A 19,760-nucleotide genomic window follows, 5' to 3' on the forward strand; every position below is an offset into this window, starting at 1 on the left:
ATTTTAATTGGCATTTTAAAGAAATCATTTTAAAGATAGCGCGAAGTTTTTGTTTGTTTTACATGATTGATTTTATACCTAGTAAAGTGTCATTTTCTTTCCATGACTTAAAACTTAGCTATATATATATATTTAACTTGGAAACTGTTAATGCCTATACTCGCCATCAGAAAGAAATAAACAAAAACAATATAATCAAAACAACAAATTAATTCTCAAGAATGCTTCTGTATTTCTCTGTGTATGATGCAAAATCGGTATTAACAAATTGGTGAGACAATTACCCGCCTGCCTCGTTACTCTCTGAGCAATAATCGAAAATAGAGGGCTTGGTATCCGATGTTCATCCTACATCATCACATGGATATAGTTTCAAATGAGCTGAGTTTGGCTTCCTAACCACTAGGCATAATCTTTCGTTCGAACAATATCGAAAGAAAACTTACATTTTTATATTTAAGCGCCACATCTCGTACCGTGGTAAACAAAATTAAGACATCGGGTACATTGATAGCTCGTTAAAGTGGTACTTTACGGATCTCGTGATAGGCTAACACCTTAGGATAGTAGAGATATTTTGTACGGCCTCAAGACACCGCAAAAGATGATTAGAAACAGTATTTGGCCGTGACGTTTTGGGTCAGTTAATTATTGGGCGGATCACGTAAATAGGACCTTCTATTGATCTTTTTAATTGCCGGCTGTAATTAGCCCAGTAACAAAACATTTCTAAGTTCAATTTCATACAGGTAAAATATATACAGTCGGTAGCAATAGCAATAGTAATTTACGATAGTAATTAGTAGATATAACGGTTCGTACAGGAGTTGACAACATACTTAACGCTGAATGTCATTGAAAAGAAATATGCGTGCCTTAATTGGCAAACAACAAAAAAACAAGGGAAAATAAAATAAAAGAAGAAAAGGTAAAGAAAGACGAAGAAAACAACACCAAAACAGGTCTAAATATAGTTCGATCTGCGCAATTTACATCACGAAAGGTATTTTCATAGGGATTTTACGGAGGAATATTCTCGACACGTTCCCAGGGGCAATAAAAGCATAACCTTTGTTGAGAACATGTTTACGACACTAACAATAATCCCACAAAGAATACCGTCTCGATTTACATTGTGCTTAAATCTCGCCACGGTTGAATTCATTTATTGATTACATGCCCAATTTTTACGCCGAGAATGCAATGCACCGTTGAGCCCGAATTTTGATAATTTTGCAACTTATTACTAACTGAATAGTATATATACAGTCGGTTGCAATAGCAATAGTAATTTAGCAATATTTAACATTACTAGCAATATGAATATCTAGCTGTTATTAGTAGATACAACGGTTCGGAACTGTACATGGTTGTGAGTGTTTCGAAGCACAACACTAGATGACAATATACAGTAGTATTTGGGCTAAGTCACCAATCTGCAGCTTCTGGTATTGTTCGGAATAAGGTTACAACTGTTCAATAAGATACCTTCCATAGTTTGGTCAGCACATGACCACAAGGATTGTCATATGAATATAGCAACAAGTGGGCAGTGCTGCTAAAGATGTCGATCCATCAGCCACCAGCCTTCCATCATTCCCTTACATGGGTAAAGTGGTAATTGGTGACATTTTGTGTGTTTGTCCCCGATCAATCCAATTTTAGATGTAATAAACCAATTTGATCTCCTACACTAGCCCTAAACCTATACCTCTACAATTACATGTATAAACTATGTAAGCTGTTCCACTGAAAGGTGTTATGTACACAACTAGAAAATCTGTTTTATTAATAATATCGTCATTAAATTTATCTTTCTAATATTTACTTTTTAAGCCCGTCAAAATTTCGAAAATTTCCAGCACAACCACCAAAAACAAGAAAAGTATATTTTCTTAAAAAATAATTGGTGACATTTTGTGTGTTTGTCCCCGATCAATCCAATTTTGGATGTAATAAACCAATTTGATCTCCTACACTAGCCCTAAACCTACCTCTACAATTACATGCATAAACTATGTAAGCTGTTCCACTGAAAGGTGTTATGTACACAACTAGAAAATCTGTTCTATCAATAATATCGTCTTTAAATTTATCTTTCTTATATTTATTTTTTAAGCCCGTCAAAATCTCGAAAATTTCCAGCACAACCACCAAAAACAACAAAAGTCTATTTTCTTGAGAAGTAATTGCAGGACTTGAATACGCATCTGTCAGTTAAACAACTTGATCTTTCTTTCCATATTGCTTGTGAATGAAACAACCAATAACGACAATACACACTAAGCCACATATCACTGAGATCGTTGCTATTAATGCAACTATCAGACCACTGCTAGAGTTTTTGACACATGTTGGTAGGATTTCCGACCAAGATGTACTAGCAAGGCATGTAAGACTAGGTTGCCCCATCAGAGTAAACCCATTATTACAAGTAATGCTTATACTAAAACCAACGTCATACACATTTCCTTCGATAACACCATTTTCAACTGAACCAGGGGAACCACAACTCATGGCAACACACTTTGGTAGTTGTTGAGACCAGGTGCCATTAGAGTGACAAGTTACTTCACGATTTCCTTCTATATAGAAACCCCCATTGCAGGAGGCAACTACTGTGTAGCCCACAAGAAAAACACTACCGTTAATTCCCCCATTCTCAATCTTCCCTGGATGACCACAACTGACAATTTTGACCAACTTCTCTTTAACTTCGTTGAATGATTTGATATCTCGAAGCGATGCATTCGCAAACGCGATGCTGTTTGTAGTGACAGCATCATACAAACACGTTACCGAGTCACCACAAATGAGTTTGACTTCCTCGCTGACGGAGTCAACATCCGGAAATGCCAGATTAGGAAGAAATTCTGGATTAAAGAAGGTCGAGAAGTCAGATGGAGGTAAATAAGTGAATTTAGAAGTGTTTGTGTCAAGGATCCATTCAAGTCCAAAGTCAAAATGGGTTGCTTCCAATGTTGAGTTAGGCCGCAGTGAAGACCCGTTTGGTAAAATAAAGTCATCATCTGCGAGGTCATTAAAATTGCCTAGTAGTCCCTCTGTCTGTCCCTTAAAACCATCCGGTAATTGTAAAATAAATGACATCATTTCTGTGGTGATCCTAATCAATGCTGTTGCTCCAATATGAAGGCGTATTGTGATTTCAGACACGTCAGGGTTAACTGTTAACCTCAGTCCACGGAAGTCTTGCTTTCGGATCAGATATCCATCGAAATATAGATCAACTTGTTCACCGTTCAAGAGAATGAGTGTCCCATTTAAAGGTGACCTTTGAACTTGAATTGTATCAGACATGTCAGAAGAAAGTACAAAGGCTGTGTAGACGCTTGCATCAGTACCAGCTAAAACCTCCATTCTGGCTTGAAATGTAAAGTTATGTAAAGAAGATTTGACCAAAACAAATTCACCGGCACCATTAAAAGTGAATTCTTTCCCGTCCAGACTGATGAAATGAGGATCTCCTGTGCCAATAGTTGGTCGTGGTGGCTGATAACCCGAACAATCATCTGATGGACGAAATTCATAGTAAGTTTCACACTGACTTATCAATTTGCAGCAGGCTAGAAATGGAAGGACATCGAACCAAAAATGCTTTACGGTGCCGCAAAAGCCTCCAGGAGCAAAAGCATCAACCGTCCCACCTCCGGGAGGTCCAACGAGTATATTACCATCGGATCCATAACAGCACTGTTGTCCACTTCCTCCTGATCCTGAACGGTAACACGACGAGGCACCCGGGTGGAAATATCCAAGAGATGGATTTGCGTCAGTTTCAAAGTTTCCATCAGCTGCTGCCTGTTGATCGGTGCACGGACATGCTGGTAGATCGCCAACGCTAGCAGATTGCAACCAAGACGAGCAGATTGATCTACCAATCATTTTCAAAATAGCGCTGGATAGCACTTGAAACAAAGACTTTCCATTTGCTTTCAAGGTAATCACTGACAACGATAAACCAAACGAACTTAGTCCATTCAAACTTTCCGTTGGTATTTCCGATGGCATGAAACGAAATGTACCTACGTTTTCAACACTGCTTGCAATTTTAATATCGTTTGACCAAACAAATCCCTCATCTTGATCAAGTTCTCTACTGGCGACTTGAATTGAAATATCGATATATTCCACTGCAAACAGTTTGGTTGGATCCCACTCAAGGATAATTTCTTTTTCTTTTGTAAAATCAATGTTACCTTCAATTTCATCTGATTGCAACACATTGAGTGTAGCAGGAAGGACATCTTGGGGAAGAATGTAAACATTTCCCCTGAAAGGAAAAGTTTCTTTGCCGTCAACGGTTACGTCCACAGTAACATACGATAGTTGTTGAAACCGCGGAGTAGTGCAGAAAATGGTGTAAACATCAAAAACATGACCAGGGACGTCAATCACTTTGTTATCTTGATTGAATCGACAAAACACATTTTCAGTATGTACTTCATTACTTTCAAGACATGGAAGCGTGACAGTGAGTTGTTCTCCGCCAACCTCTCGCAAAAAGAAGGGTTCGATGTTTAGGAGGCGTTCGTCATTTGGAAGGAAGAGTCCAGCTGAATAGCCATACGTCTCGTCACGTTCATATCCATAAACAATTACAGAAAATGGGGACGCATCGATGTACGAGCTTTGTTCTACGAAGAAGACCCCTTCTCCCTTTGGAACCTCTACCGTATATACATCATATGGTGTACCGGCTATGCTATGATGGCTATGACTGCTATCTTGTAAAATAGGTTCACCGTTCACAAGAATGGTCTCCGACTCATTTGATTTGACTATAATGTTGAGAAAATTAAAGAATCCTTCACTGTCTCCGCCAGATTTTGGAGGAGTAGAAAATCCAAAGATGTAGCTGAATTGTTCTTCAGAGGGAACCTGAATTATAGAAGGGTCAACAATGTTTTGGTTAATTGTTCTTAAAAGCTGCAAGACAGAAATGGGCTGATTTGAGGTGATGACCCCACTCCCTTGAAGCTCGCCTTGCCAAAATTCTCCGAGTTGCAATGTCACCGGTTCGATACCTGGAATGGTTACTTCTGAATTTTCGTAATAGGTGTGAATTACATACACTGATCGGTCATCAGCGGATCCTGTGGCCGTGTAAATATATGAACTGCTCCAGCTTTCTACTGGTACCAACTGCTCCGAAAGCGTATCGCAAAAAGAACCCGGCGTTGATGCACATAAGCGACCCGTAAAAAAGGCAACTGGCTTGTTGGTTTCAATAACACTGCCCCCAATATATCCGGCGTTAGTATCGCTTACTAGTTGTACCACTTCATGTCTGTGAATCGTCAGTTGAATCGTATCGCCACTCAGGTAAGAGGTGCCATCGATAGTGACTCCTGCGGTAAGGACGATCCTTACGGCAGTTTCATCCTCCACGCCTACAATAGCAAAGAGACTCGGCAGGTTATTGCTTCTATCATAGCTCATTGCTACGTAAGATAGTCCAAGATTGTTCACTGGAATAGCCAAGAAAGCATCAGTTGTAAAAGGCGCGTAGTTAAGACCGTAAACAGATACATCGCTGGTTGCAATCACTTCAATGACCTTGTCACTATGTTCTGAGGTTGTACCTAGTAGTAATTCGGTCGGAACATTGATTCGCTTCGAGCTTCTCGCATCCAGAACAAACGTTGTTAGGTACGGCCCATCAATGCCAGAATACTTGCTGCTTATCGTGACTGATGTTGATTGATCGCTAAATGCAACAACGATCAATGAGAGTTCAGTCGTTAAGAGGTTAGAAAATTGATTGCCCGTAAATGCTATCACAAAATTACGCCCTCGGGTAATACCCGAACAAGTGTCTGCGTTCCCATCTACTCGAAATAGTAAAGAAACCAAGACGTAGAGAGTAACCACAAACCTGCACGCCATTCCTATTGGTAGAGAATGTATAAACATGATTAGCCATCCTTTCTGAAACATTCAATGTTTATAGGTCACGAGAAAAAACAAGCGACAGAAATTAACAGCTGCCACTGTAAACGATTGCGCCTATAGTTGGCTTTCCTTTTGTCGCGGACGGCGATGTAAGTGAATCTATACGACAGTCAAAGCTTAGCATAGAACAACTGAAATCGTTTGGTTACAGTGTACTGATACTGTATCAGAACTCAGTTGCTAACGATATGCATATGTTGTTCACATATACGTGGTGACGACTTTCTTTGCCGGCCATTTCACATATGCATGGGAAAGCAGAAAATTTTAATAACCAATTATGTATTTCTTTGTAGACATGAACTAACCGATCCCTCACTCGTTTTTGGTGCTTTTGTATATTAATTGGTCACACAATCATGACGATGTAGTTTTCCTACAAACTTATTTGCTCATTCGTAGAGATCGAGCGAATGAAAAACTCCACTAAATATATATATATATATATATATATATATATATATATATATATATATATATATATATATATATATATATATATATATATATGTGTGTGTGTGTGTGTGTATGTGCGTGTGTGTGCGTTGGTAAATGGTGGAAATCGAGGTAATTCGTCCGTTTACACACCTTCCAATCGAGGTATCACCGACAATCGAGGAATACCTCGATTAGAAAAGTACTGGCGTGGCGCTATTTGTGATCCTTTAAATGCTAGGAAAGTGATTTTGGTTCAATTTGAAGTAGTACCTCGTTTGGCATCATGCCACCTTGTTTATATACATCTTTGTGTATACATGACTACGGCGCGATTTCACACAAAAATGTCAGTACCTCGATTACACGATGGACTGACGGCTGCGAGTCACTACATCGAATGGCAGGATCCCGCATGATTTCCTCGGTTTTGCGGTGGAAAACTGTCCCGTCGCAATACGGTGGTAAATATAAAATCACTTTTTTATTTAGTCAAAAATGTAATATGATCCTAATGTACCCGCTTGAATTCACTAATCGAAAAGCCATAGGGCCTAAGACTAGAGTTATGATTCGTGTTGACCATAGTCTAGGACTAAATGCCTAGGCCTATATATGTTGCTAGGCTATATATTTTAACAGCCATAACATAAGGTTAGGCTCTGCAATAACATGCAGTACTATTTTGATAAGAGATAACAAGTGATCTCATCAGTGGTAGCCTATGAACTAATGCATGTGGGCCTAAGTTTGTATGGTCCTTAAAACCTGTGTTGAAATAATTTAGCCCTTTCATTTTTTTTTTGCGCCTACGAGATTATTGTTAGTTTGTTATTTATGCATTTACTTAACTTGCATTTAGGGGAATGCATTCAGCCAAATTTCTTTCTTTCTTTCAATATAACTTAACTTAATTGTTAACATTGTCTCTGTGACATTGTTTTGTTCTTGATAGATGGGGCGCAGAAAATAACCTGATTATGCTGTAGCAGCTAGAGAATGGATAAATTCACATAATGAAGACCCACCTGGCTTTTACATTAAAGAAGTGTCACCCACGATTGGTGAGCATTACATGCATACATTTGTTAACCACAATGACATTAATTTAAGAGAATATGTATCTAGTTTGTAATATCTATTGTCCTTTAACTGCCTACTGTCTAAACGTTTCTTTTTTATAAGTGTTTGTAGAAAAGTACACTGGGTCTACAATTGTATTACCCAGATAAAGAAGAACTATATGGACATAGGTGGAAGATGCATGTTGTATATTTACTTGTTCTACTTACTACAGGTAAAGGGCTGTTTGCAGACAAAAGCTTCTCAAGAGGCGAATTTTTGGTGGAATACAAGGGGAAGTTGGAAGCAGCATCTAACTATGAAAATGTTGATGACCTGACATATGTTTACTATTTTGTTGATGGGAGGAAGGAGTTGTGGTAAGTAGGTCAAATGTCTTGTAATACCTCTTCTCATTCCACAGCAGCTTCTACTTGAATTGGATATGGTGTGTACTAAGCAGCATAAAAATGTGTTATAGTATCAGGACCAAAGTAAATTTCCTTTCATATTATTAAATAAATGTTGTAGTTCTTTGAATAAACTCAGTTTGTGTAGCATTCCCTTCCTCATACCACATCATCTTATCACCCAGTGCTGTAGGAATCAAGTCCTTTTGTTGTGGACTAGGACTCAGACCTGGGATGTCTTGCAGTCAGACTTGTCTCGGACTTCAGATCCCCTGGACTAGGTCTCAAGTCTGAGTCCAGATGTATTCCACATTCTGTATGTCAGTATAGTAGGAGTTAACACATTTGGCCACATAGTGGACCTTCACTAATTGATTGTATTATCATAAGTGAAGAACTATGTAAACGATTGTGGTGCCAACTGAAGTTGTAGGTTTCATCAGTAGATGATTGCAAACAAATAATTTGACTTATTATTACCAGTGCATTCACAACATTTACTTTCTTTCAGTGTTGATGCAACTTTGAACCATTGCTTAGGTAGATATGTTGGATTAAGAATATTTTTTATCATGAAGCGATTATGTGTGGCATTGCGAGATCAGGTCTGATATCACTAATCAGTTGGTCATGTACTGATGGCAATGCACATTTCTATTCAGTTTGAACGTTTGGTAAAATCTAATTTGATGAAGCTGTATAGAATTGTATTTACAGTGACCAATCTCATAATGACTATGTGTTTTGTGAATTTATAGAAGTTGTAGAGGACCCTGGTGATGCTGATAGTAATGATGAATGTTCAGATGCAGATGTTGAGGATAATGCTGCAGCACAGGAACTACAGGCACCAGAAGCAATGCTAGAAGAAACTGGTGAGTGTTTCTATTTTATACAACACCTAATTATATTCCGGCCATTTGATTGGTCAATTGCTCGTCGATTGCATGCAAAATCCGCTCTATTGCACTCTATGAAATAGAACCATGGGTTATACTTTTTTGATAGCACTTTTTTCAATGGTAAGAGAGCAGAGAAACCCGTCTTTCCAAAACAATATGTTGCATGAGTGCATTTTACATCCAATTATATCCAAATTTGAAGGTGTTGTATAAAACAAATAATGCATGGTTTCCATTCGTGCAATAGTGCAAATATTTCATTCGTTGAAAGATGTAATTTGTTGCATTCAACTCGGCTGCGCCTCGTTGAATGGAACATTCCATCTTTCAACTCATGAAATATTTGCACTATTGCACTCATAACCATTCATTATTTGTATAACAATGAATGCAGGTAAAGTCAATCTCATAACAAAGCAATATTCACATATATAGTGTAGTAGGAATATGTAGTGGGAATGAAATGTTGTTTAAAGCAAGGTGATTACTTCCCCTTGTTTCCAATTAATCAAATCATTTACACTTCTGATGGTTAGTATGTTAAAAATATTAATTTTAGAGATATATTTGTGATTACAGATGATAATGCATCCAAGGTTCGCAGTACTACAAGCTCTTCAAATGTGCCACAAAAGACTACAAAGAGGAAAGCCTGGAGCACGGATGAAAGGGACGCCATAATGAAGCATTTTTCAGGGCTGATCTTACGGAACAAGCTTCCTGGCAAAACTGAGATTGAGATCATTGTGTAGCGTATAGCATATGTTTGTCAGTTTCAAGGACTTAAACTTCTTTCTGGATCTATTTTGTGCATTATTCATGCAGGCTCAGTTATAACAGTGTTCATTCCTATTTACTTCACATGTTGTCATTTGTTACATAAGTGGTGTATTTTAGCCTTCAAAAATGAAGTATGAAGTATGAAGTTTTTGTATAGATTGTAAAAGTATTAAGGAAGGTATATTTGATTTTGAGGAAACGTACAAGATTATCAGTAAGTATAAAGGGGCTTCTCAGTGACCAAGACCTGCCCTCCCATGAAATATGTACTTTACTTGTCTGATAAAACAGATTCTTTTAGTCACAATGTTCTACAAAGTTTGATATAAAGGGCTCCTTTTTCATCACCAAAACATAGCTAAAACTGGCAAGAAGGTATGGAACAGACTTGAAGAAGAAATGTTAGTGTTTATTCTAACCTACCTCTCATCACTTAATCTACTCTTTAATTAGTCTCCTTTTTATATTTTAACACGTTATACCACTTGTTTTATTGTTCATTTTAGAGAAAACATGTTTGTGTTGGAGTCACCTTTATGTTCGATCTTCTTTCTTGTCTATCGTAGTAAACACTAAAGCAAACTTCAAGGTTCAGTGGAGTACAACCAATACTTGTCTGTCCCTCCCAAACATAATATATGGCAATACAATGTTTCATGGTATAAGAAATGCCCTGATTCCTCGATTTGATGTTATGATAGGCTCGATAGCTAGTCAAGTGTATATGCTATTCAATAGTCAGTACTTCCTTGGATGGTATATGGACTTCTGAAGTTTCATCAATGAAAAATATTCCATGTTTCGGTTGTATTAGGAGTACATTGATTACTATATTCATGAACCCAAATGAAGAGTTTTTCTCGATTGTCGGGTGAATTTCTCAAGTTTACACACTGTTTAAATTATGACAGATACATATAGGTTAGCCGAAATAGTGTAAGCATTGAGTCGCATGTATATGGGTATATCTATTATATCATCCATTCGTGTATGCACCTCTGAACACAAATTGCTGTCCGACAAATTAGTCCCATGTCCGTTGACATAAGAAATACTCCTCGATGTGGCATTGTGACCTCTATTCAAACGCACAGCATTGCCTCGATTGGTATGTGTACTTCTGAAGTTTACACATTTATGTTTACGTTAGATATGACAGAGGCATCATCAACTTGCCATCAGAGTGTAAAAGCCTACCTTGACGTTCATTCGGTTGATTCTCAATATGCAGTTATATCGCGCCAATATAACACAATTATTGCCATAGAAGATATGCACTGATTCCTCGTTTTGATATTATGACCGCTAATCGAGTGTATACTTTGACGTATAATCAGCATTACCTCGATTGGCATGTGGACTTCCGAAATAAACATTTAACATTTCTAGGTTATATCAGTAGCGTATTAATTGCTCGATTTGATAACATGACGGCTAATGAAATGCTTCGTTACTGTGTAGAAGAAATGCACTGATTCCTCGTTTTGATATTATGACCGCTAATCGAGTGTATACTTTGACGTATAATCAGCATTACCTCGATTGGCATGTGGACTTCCGAAATAAACATTTAACATTTCTCGGTTATATCAGTAGCGTATTAATTGCTCGATTTGATATCATGACGGCTAATGAAATGCTTCGTTACTGTGTAGAAGAAATGCACTTATTCCTCGATTTGATATTATGACCGCTAATCGAGTGTATACTTTGACGTATAATCAGCATTACCTCGATTGGCATGTGGACTTATGAATAAACATTTAACATTTCTCGGCCACATAGTAAATTAACTGCTCGATTTGATATCATATCAGTACTTGCGAACTTCTGAAGTATATACATGACTTTTTGACATCACGGATCAAATATTCTTAAGTTGTGTAATAACACAACATAACCCAACCGTCGCTTACGTAAAAAATAAATCGATCCTGAAAACTCGTTATTCAGAGTTGTCTCAATTGGTGTGCGGAATTCTGACTGGTCATCCATGAACAATATCCTTTATACAGGAAATGTGCACGATTCAGTAACCCCGATTGATATGTAGACTTCTAAAGTAACAATCTACAGCGGTTCCTCGATTTGGTAGTGAAATGGACAACCTAGTGTAACAATGTGTATCTTAGTATTTCCTCTATTGATATGTAGACTTATTATGAGGAGTAAATTACCTCGTTTTCCCGATTCTGGCTTCACGATAGGTGTGTATGTGTGTTAAATCATTACCTCGTTTTGTATGTACACATCTCATTGCCAAGATAAGTTCCAACGATCAACTTCGGCACATATGATGCTCTCACAGGTAACCTACTACTACCACTCAAAAGGGTGGACCTCTCTGAAGGTTTTCTAGGGTTTCCTCGTTTGTAAGGTTCAGTACGGACTACCTCGTTTGCCACCAAGCACACGTATGTGTGCGTGTGTGTGTGTATGTGTACATGTATGATATGATATTAATCATATATGTACTACGACAGTCTCATAATACCTGAGATGTTTTTACATGTTCTTCAATTATATTAAAAAAAAATCAAACACTACAGGCGTTACACAATAATGCTAAAGCCTATACTGCAGCCCTATCGTTAAGCTTGACTTAAGGCAAGCTAAGTAACAAATATATTCATGAACAGAACAGGATATCCTGAAAGGGTCCACACATAATGATTGCCTGACCGCGCGACCCCACTCACCCATAAGCTAAATTCGGCCCTGGTGATAGAATTCAGCTTTCTACTTCTAAGATACAAAATATCGTTCAGTTTTTCGTTCTTTTAGAGACTGTCCTTAAAAAGCATTTCTTAATTGGGCTGCGTTCAACTTAGAATAAATTTCCTTTGATCTAATTTTTTTATTCAAAATGAAATGAAAATAACATTTGTTACAAATATATCAATTTTATTTGTCTCAACTCTTTTGGCTTTTGTATTTACAACTTATATACTTTAAGCTATATTTAATATCATCGGATAAATCCCTTCCTTTGCTAAAAATAGTTTAAAGAATGCTATTGCAATATCTTGAGAGAAGTTCAATCACAAAATTTCACATACGCGGTAATATAATCCTGAAGATTTTGCATTCAGATAACGATGAATGTGAAACATCAGAAGTTTATATATTGTATACTTAACTAATTTTTCGATTGCAATCTTACTTGGAATGGGAACTCTACGGAATTGGTAGACAGTTGTTCACCTACGTTGTATCTTCGACAAACTGATGTGCGTGATAGCTTGAGTCAGTTCAAATATAAATTCAATGGACAGTTGGGCGCCATAAAGAAACGTCTTATATTTACACAGTACTCCTGAGGGTAGAACAATCAGTTCATTTTTTTCACAGTCGAACTATTTGAACACCACACCTCATATGTTTATTTCGCTGTTGGGAAAGACTGGTAGGGTTTCCCCCTACTTCTTCCCAATGATGTCAGTTGTTGGACGGGAACCAACAATTCAAGCAGGGCCACAATACCCTTGTCCAGAGACGTAGCTAAGGCCTGATGATGGGGGGGGGGGGGGCTGTAGTGTCTGAAATTCCAACTGGATGGGTTTTGAAGCCAGAAAATTCCGACTGCTGCTTTGTACCCCCTCCCCCACCCACCCGGCGATGGTTATTTGTATAAACCTCATACCTTTTTTATGGTCATTACTTCTGAGGAAGATAATTGTCTACTCCTAAGCTTTACATAATTATGTGGGCCCGATTCCACGAACAAAAATAACAACTGAACTATTTAAAAAAAATATATTCTAGTCTAAGTTTGGCCAAAATAGTTTTACATCTATCTTCTACAACTGTATAAGATGTAATTGTCTGAAATATAAAATACGAACTGCCACTGACTAGCATTGAGTGTTTTAATTGTTTACAATAGAGACAATATATATAAAGCGACGTAGCCAGGAATTTGCAAGGGGGTGGGATCACATTTTGCGATTGATATGGGGGAGGGTTTAAGGGGAGGGGGTGTCCCCCTCCCCTTTGAAGAATTTTTGAACAATTGAAGGTCCTTAGATACGATCTGGTGCAATGTTTTGCCAGTTTTATCATGATCATATGATATCATATTATGTTATAGTTATATGTTAAGTTATATTTAAGTAGAATCAATTTCCTTTGATATAATTGTTTTATTCAAAATGAAATAAAAATAACATTTGCTACAGATATATCAGTTTTATTTGTCATCATAACTCTTTTGGCTTTTGTATTTACAACTTATATACTTTAAGCTATACTTAATATCATCGGATAAATCCCTTCCTTTGCTAAAAATAGTTTATAGAATTGCTATTGCAATATCTTGAGAGAAGTTCAATCACAAAATTTCACATACGCGGTAACATATTCCTGAAGATTTTGCATTCAGATAACGATGAATGTGAAACATCAGAAGAAGGTTATATAATGTATACTAAATAATATTTCGATTGCAATCTTACCTGAAATGTGAACTCTACGGAATTGTTAGACAGTTTTACACCTATGTTGTATCTTCGACAAACTGATGTGCGTGATAGCTTGAGTCAGTTCAAATATAAATTCAATAGACAGTTGGGCGCAATAGAGAAAGGACTGATATTTACACACAGTACGCCTGAGTGTGTAACAATCATTTTTCACAGTCGAACTATTTTGTCTCGCTGTTGGGAAAGACTGGTAGGGTTTCCCCCTAGTTCTTCCCAATGATATCAATTGTTGGACGGGGGGGGGGGGGGGGGTGTAGTGTCTGAAATTCCAACTAGATTGGTTTTGAAGCCAGACATTTCCGACTGCTGCTTTGTAACCCTCCTCCCCCACCCACCCGGCGCTACGTCAACGATACGGTCTATGTCAGTCAGAAACCCTATCTTTCTCGACTGCACTTTTGTTCCGAACTTTTTGTCGATTCATTTGTACCCACTGGCCCTCACTTCACAAACTCATTAATCACTCTGGTTAAGCAAGTAAGCGACTGAGTATAAGTTATATATGCTTGAAGGCTACAAAGACCACTAACTACAAAATCTATGTTAATGTAACAAAGGGGTAGGCCCTAAACTTTTTTCAACAAATTATATTCGACGACATAATGAATTACCATAAACACTGTGCTTTTACATAGCGCGCTTAATATTATTATTTTTTTTGGGGGGGGGGCTGGGGTGGGGAGGGCGGGCATATTTATCATTCACATAAACAATCTGCCTATCATCTTCGTCATGGACCAATAGAGTTCTTAGAAATAAGTATAAAAACATACTGTAAAAACATACAGTTTTCAGTGGTTGCGGTTCTCACCTAGGCCTTTATATAAATTCGATATGAACAAATTCGGTGACGATATACGCTAACCCGTATAAACTAATAACCTGATAGTTACCTCTGCTCTAAGATGAATGGAAAAAGTTTGCATCTACAACCGTGACTAAAACTAGTAGTGTTTTGGAGGCAGCCATATGCATATTAAATAGCTGTAAAGGGCGCTAATATTCAATTTAGTCAGTCTGACTATGCCAATGCGAAATCGTAGCCGGGAAATATCTGTAGGGCGGGGAGGATGCAATGGAGGAACAAACTAACTATCGCCCACATGTTACATACACCAAACTATTTACCCAATAATTTAAAAATAAAGTGCAACACCTTCGATGGTGGTAAAATCGAGAGGTTTCTCAACATCATTGATTTCTCGGCCACTGCACAATTGAGATGATCAGTTGTAACTATAGTTAAACAATATTTATAATTTGCACCACAAAAAATGAAGGAAATGACCAAGAAGTTAAATTTTAGGCCAATCCACGAACACTGTTTTCACTGCTCAAACCTTAGTTATTTGTATAAACCTCATACCTTTTTTATATTTTTATGGTCATTACTTCTGAGGAAGATAATTGTCTACTCCTAAGCTAAACATAATTATGTGGGCCCGATTCCGCGAACAAAATTAACAACTGAACTATTTTATAAAATATATTCTAGTGTAAATTTGGCCAAAATAGTCTTACATCTGTCTTTAACAACTGTATAAGATGTAATTGTCTGAAATATAAAATACGAATTACCACTAACAAGCATTGAGTGTTTTAATTGTTTACAATAGAGACAATATATATGCAGCGACGTAGCCAGGAATTTGCAAGGGGGTGGGATCACATTTTGCGATTGATATGGGGAAAGGGTCTAAGGGGATGGGTTGTTCCCCTCCCCTTTAAGAAATTTTTGAACAATTGTAGGTCCTTAGATGCAAATTGGTGCATTGTTTTGCCAGTTTCATCATTATCATATGATATCATATTATCAGCAGATTTTGTTTCCGGTTTGAATTATTCTGTTACATGTTCTTTTACATATTATATCAGAAAGACAAACGTAGTGCTCTTTTACAAGTTTTCCAGTAGGATGATTCTTGTTTGTTGTCCAATGTCTGGACTTTAATACATTTGACGAACTTAACTGATGGACAATATAAACTTCCATATTTAGCAGTGTAATAATTATTTATAGGAAGCGCGTGTCACGCACGATTGCTAGCTTAGCTTCATAACATGCTGTTCGTCGAGTGTTCGTGCAACAACTTATGACGAATCATAGAAAGGATGAGAACGCACGTTGTCGTCGTCGTTGTGCATCCGGTTCGTGACTCTCCATCGAGTGCGGTTAGGTAGGATATATGTATTTTATTACACAGTGGCCATCTGTAGGCTTGTAATAGGCTATAGGCCAAAGTTAGCTTTTGCATCTGCCAAACTAAGTAGCTGAATCAGTAGGCCTGAATGTTACTACGATTATAATCGAGTTAACGGAGCTGACGAGTATTCAAGATCAACAGAGCACTGACAAAATACCATGCAAAAAACACAAAAAAACACAGTTTCTACACTGAAAGGGGTGGGGGGGGGGGTGGGGCGAGCAGTTGCTCCCACTGCTCCCCCTGGCTACGTCCCTGATATATACTGAACTTACTTGAAGCTAGCGAACAGGGTCAACCCACCCAATAGCAAAATTAGTACATAAATAAACCGAATTGAAGCTGGCGAACGTTGTACGGTAGTTCTATTAGGCTTTTTTTTTTTTAGAGTATTCAAAATCATACGAAGTGTGGAGTATAAGGATCGTGAGATGCAATTTTTCAAAGTGGCAAGGAAAACGTGGTAAATATGACTGATTAAAGGTCAATTTTGACCAAAATTTTTCAATTTTTAGGTCATTCACAATCACAGAGTATATGCGTATATGCCTAGGTAAATTAGAGTGCGACAGTCGGAAATTCAGACTGTCGCACTCCAATTTTCCAACTATCGTCAGTTTTACCAAGTTTGGGGGGGGGGGAGAGACCCCCCTACACCCCTCTAGAGACGCCCCTGCGCTTGTCCTGTAACGTGTATCCCAATTGAGATACACAAAACCCTGAGTATGTAAAACGATATTCGCGCAGTGATCCACTCTCATTCTTAGCCTCTTACGAATTGGAACTGTGATTATTTGATCATGACGATGGTGCATAGACATACATGGGACATAATATATGTCATATGCTTGCTGGCATAGGTGTATAAAGTTCAAAGTTCATACAGGCTATTCTATCATATCAAACCCCGGGGTGAATGCGCCGAACCGACTACATGTGACGAGAACTGCAAATAACAAGGACAACAAAGTGGCAGATAATTGAAAAATTCGCTGTGACGAAAGCAATTTTGCTGGACCTTATTACTCGCACTTAGATTCATGCTATTTTCAACTTCAAGTTTGCGAACGTCGTCGTGTTCATGCTAAGTGTGCAAGATAACCTCTAAGACTTGGACAAGCCCAAACGAGCACTGATGGTTGTAAGAGGCAAACGCAACCAGTTGAGAAATTTGTTTATGAACGTACTGCGGAGTATATTATTTGAGTTGATTAATCGTCAGTAGAGTATTAAAGTTTAATCCTTTCATCCTTTGTCTTTGTATTAGAAACTGCCCCTTGTTAGATCAAATTAAATTTGATGTACCATAATCATGCAAAGAGAACGAAGAACGAATGAATTAAGTGGTATATTAGTATTACTTGTGTTGAGTTTTTTCGCCTTTTCTAGTAGTGCAAATTTTGTTTCAATTATGATATCGTTCGAACCTTCTGCAGTGAGTTTATGCCATTCTTTCTCATTCGCGACCATGCAGTTGCCAGATCACATTTAAAGGTACTAGACTGCATGAACAGTGTGAAGGCTCGAAAATATTCTTTATTTATGTCCAGTACGGTTGTTGTGATTATCGACTTGAAAGTAATTTGATAATAGCATTCCAAATTGGCTAGACGATTGATGTAAATAAACACATTTCTTTGCGTGTTATGGAACAACTCACATGATGATAGTGAATAAAGTACTTGCATGCTAATGCAAGTACACAATGCAAGTAAACATGCTAATGGGAATTGAAGTATGTTGTGGCGAAGTAAGAGTATATGAAATATCACAGGCGCATGTTCTCTAACGTTGAGTAAATTCAAGACTAGAACTGCTTGTTGACGTGGGACCGTTTTCAAGTGATCTCGATATTCCCACTTGTAGTCAAACATTAACTCATTTTCGTCAGTGTTTACCATGTGGCACAGATATAAAAAAGAGACTTAGTGACAGAATTTAGTCTTGTTATGCCATAAAACAAGAACGAAATCATTGAGCGTCAGTGATGTATCTATAATTATTTCGGTTCTTTAAGGTATAATTTAGCTTTCAAATATGCTTGATGTATGGAAATCTCTCTTTTCCTTAAGAACGACAGTCCTAAATGTTGATGTTAATCCATTGTTTTAAAAACCTCTTATAAAGGACCTCTTTTGTTTTCATAGAGTACCCTTGTATGAAAATCGAATTTGTCTATGGAAGTGTTATATATATATTATACACATGTTCTTTGAGAACATAAAAGTCGTACGTTTTCTTATTGACTTTTGCGATGCATCTGCATAATTGACCTTATGATCTCCGCGTTCGATTAAGCAGTCCAGCCACTCAATTGATTAGCATTAGATGTGTTAAGGGACATTACTTATAACAAGAAATAGATATACAAATACAACCTGGACTGACCAAATTGGCTTTTAAATGGTATACAATATATCAAGACCATAGAGGTATTCAACTTTGTCTGGGTTGTCATGCCAAATGAAATCAAAGATAATGTACTCAACTTCTTTAATGAAACTTTTTAGCGGATTTGAAAGAATTAAGAACAAATATACTAGTTGAGATAGCGCGAGGCTTGTAACAGTTGTATTCCTTCCAACTGGGGTTACATCTCTAGTGGACCAGAAACATCAACAATGATTAAGTCTTGAGAGTTTAGGAATGAAATTCAAACGAAATAGATCGTCGCTGTTGTTATAAGAAATGTACTGGATCTTGAGTAAGTTTAATGCCGCACTCATTAATGAGCACTGGAATACGATGAATAAACGGACCCAACGGAAACAGGTAAGACTTGCTAAAGTTCACAGCAAGACCAGCCCAGCAAACACAAACACGTTTTTGAAACGTTATTAAGACGTTTCGTCTTTTGTTTTGATAACATTATTTGTGGTGTAATAAATATGTCACGAAAACGTTTTCAGGTTATTATTTCGAACCATTTTTTCGTAAAAACATTAATATAACATTAATATCTAATGAAAACGTTATGCCGACGTTTTTATAACACGACATTTAACGTTATAAAAATATATTTTAGAGGCTCTTTTAAACATGTTATGATAACGTTTTGTGTTTGCTGGGAGACGAGATCTTGACGTTTTTAAAAACACGAAGAGTTTCCTCAAGATGCTCTGTTATGACCACTAATAAAGACAGTATCATATTACGCGTATTGAGGCAACCTTGTTTCATTTCCGGCAATATTAATACCCCTTAGAATGTTATTCCTATTAATTTTCAAAGCTTAAATTTCTGCATAGAATGAAAATGTAAGGGCTTAGATGGCAGCCCTGCCTAACACCTCTCTTAATTGAAAAGAAAATTGTAGTACAACTATTGTTGCAAATAAAAACATTACTGTTGTTATAGAGATCATGAACCAACTTTTCGAAGCTATTTCCTAAGCAGACCTTCACAGTCTGGCTCTTTGTCATTAACCATCCAGAAAAAAGGCTTGTTTACGATCATTTAGAACAATTTTGTGAAGCAAGATAGCAGTAATAATGTATCTACCGCCCTGATGTC

The 19,760-nt window shown here is 37.4% G+C and overlaps 2 protein-coding genes across 4 annotated transcripts; one reads left to right on the forward strand and one right to left on the reverse strand.

Moving 5' to 3' along the window:
• Nucleotides 1-211: 211 nt before the first annotated feature.
• LOC139959697 (sushi domain-containing protein 2-like) lies at nucleotides 212-14,175 on the reverse strand. Of its 2 annotated transcripts, none has more exons than XM_071957502.1 (2): nucleotides 14,017-14,175; nucleotides 212-5,909 (listed from the first exon to the last, which is right to left on the reverse strand). In XM_071957502.1, the coding sequence occupies exon 2, from the start codon at nucleotides 5,905-5,907 to the stop codon at nucleotides 2,218-2,220; it is 3,690 nt and encodes a 1,229-aa protein (XP_071813603.1). In that variant the 5' UTR covers nucleotides 5,908-5,909; nucleotides 14,017-14,175; the 3' UTR covers nucleotides 212-2,217. The 2 variants fall into 2 exon arrangements, with proteins under 2 accessions (XP_071813603.1, XP_071813604.1); XM_071957503.1 differs by lacking the exon at nucleotides 14,017-14,175 and adding an exon at nucleotides 12,726-12,867.
• Nucleotides 6,488-10,091, forward strand: LOC139959707 (uncharacterized). 2 transcript variants are annotated; one of them, XR_011790213.1, is made up of 5 exons: nucleotides 6,488-6,872; nucleotides 7,364-7,472; nucleotides 7,706-7,850; nucleotides 8,392-8,755; nucleotides 9,362-10,091. XR_011790213.1 is itself a non-coding variant. In XM_071957522.1 (5 exons), the coding sequence occupies exons 3-5, from the start codon at nucleotides 7,814-7,816 to the stop codon at nucleotides 9,532-9,534; spliced, it is 327 nt and encodes a 108-aa protein (XP_071813623.1). In that variant the 5' UTR covers nucleotides 6,488-6,872; nucleotides 7,364-7,472; nucleotides 7,706-7,813; the 3' UTR covers nucleotides 9,535-10,091. The 2 variants fall into 2 exon arrangements, 1 of the variants encoding a protein (XP_071813623.1); XM_071957522.1 differs by having other exon boundaries at nucleotides 8,639-8,755.
• Nucleotides 14,176-19,760: the final 5,585 nt, after the last annotated feature.

The sequence above is a fragment of the Apostichopus japonicus genome, chromosome 19 (assembly GCF_037975245.1).
Source record: "Apostichopus japonicus isolate 1M-3 chromosome 19, ASM3797524v1, whole genome shotgun sequence".
NCBI classification, from domain to species: domain Eukaryota; kingdom Metazoa; phylum Echinodermata; class Holothuroidea; order Aspidochirotida; family Stichopodidae; genus Apostichopus; species Apostichopus japonicus.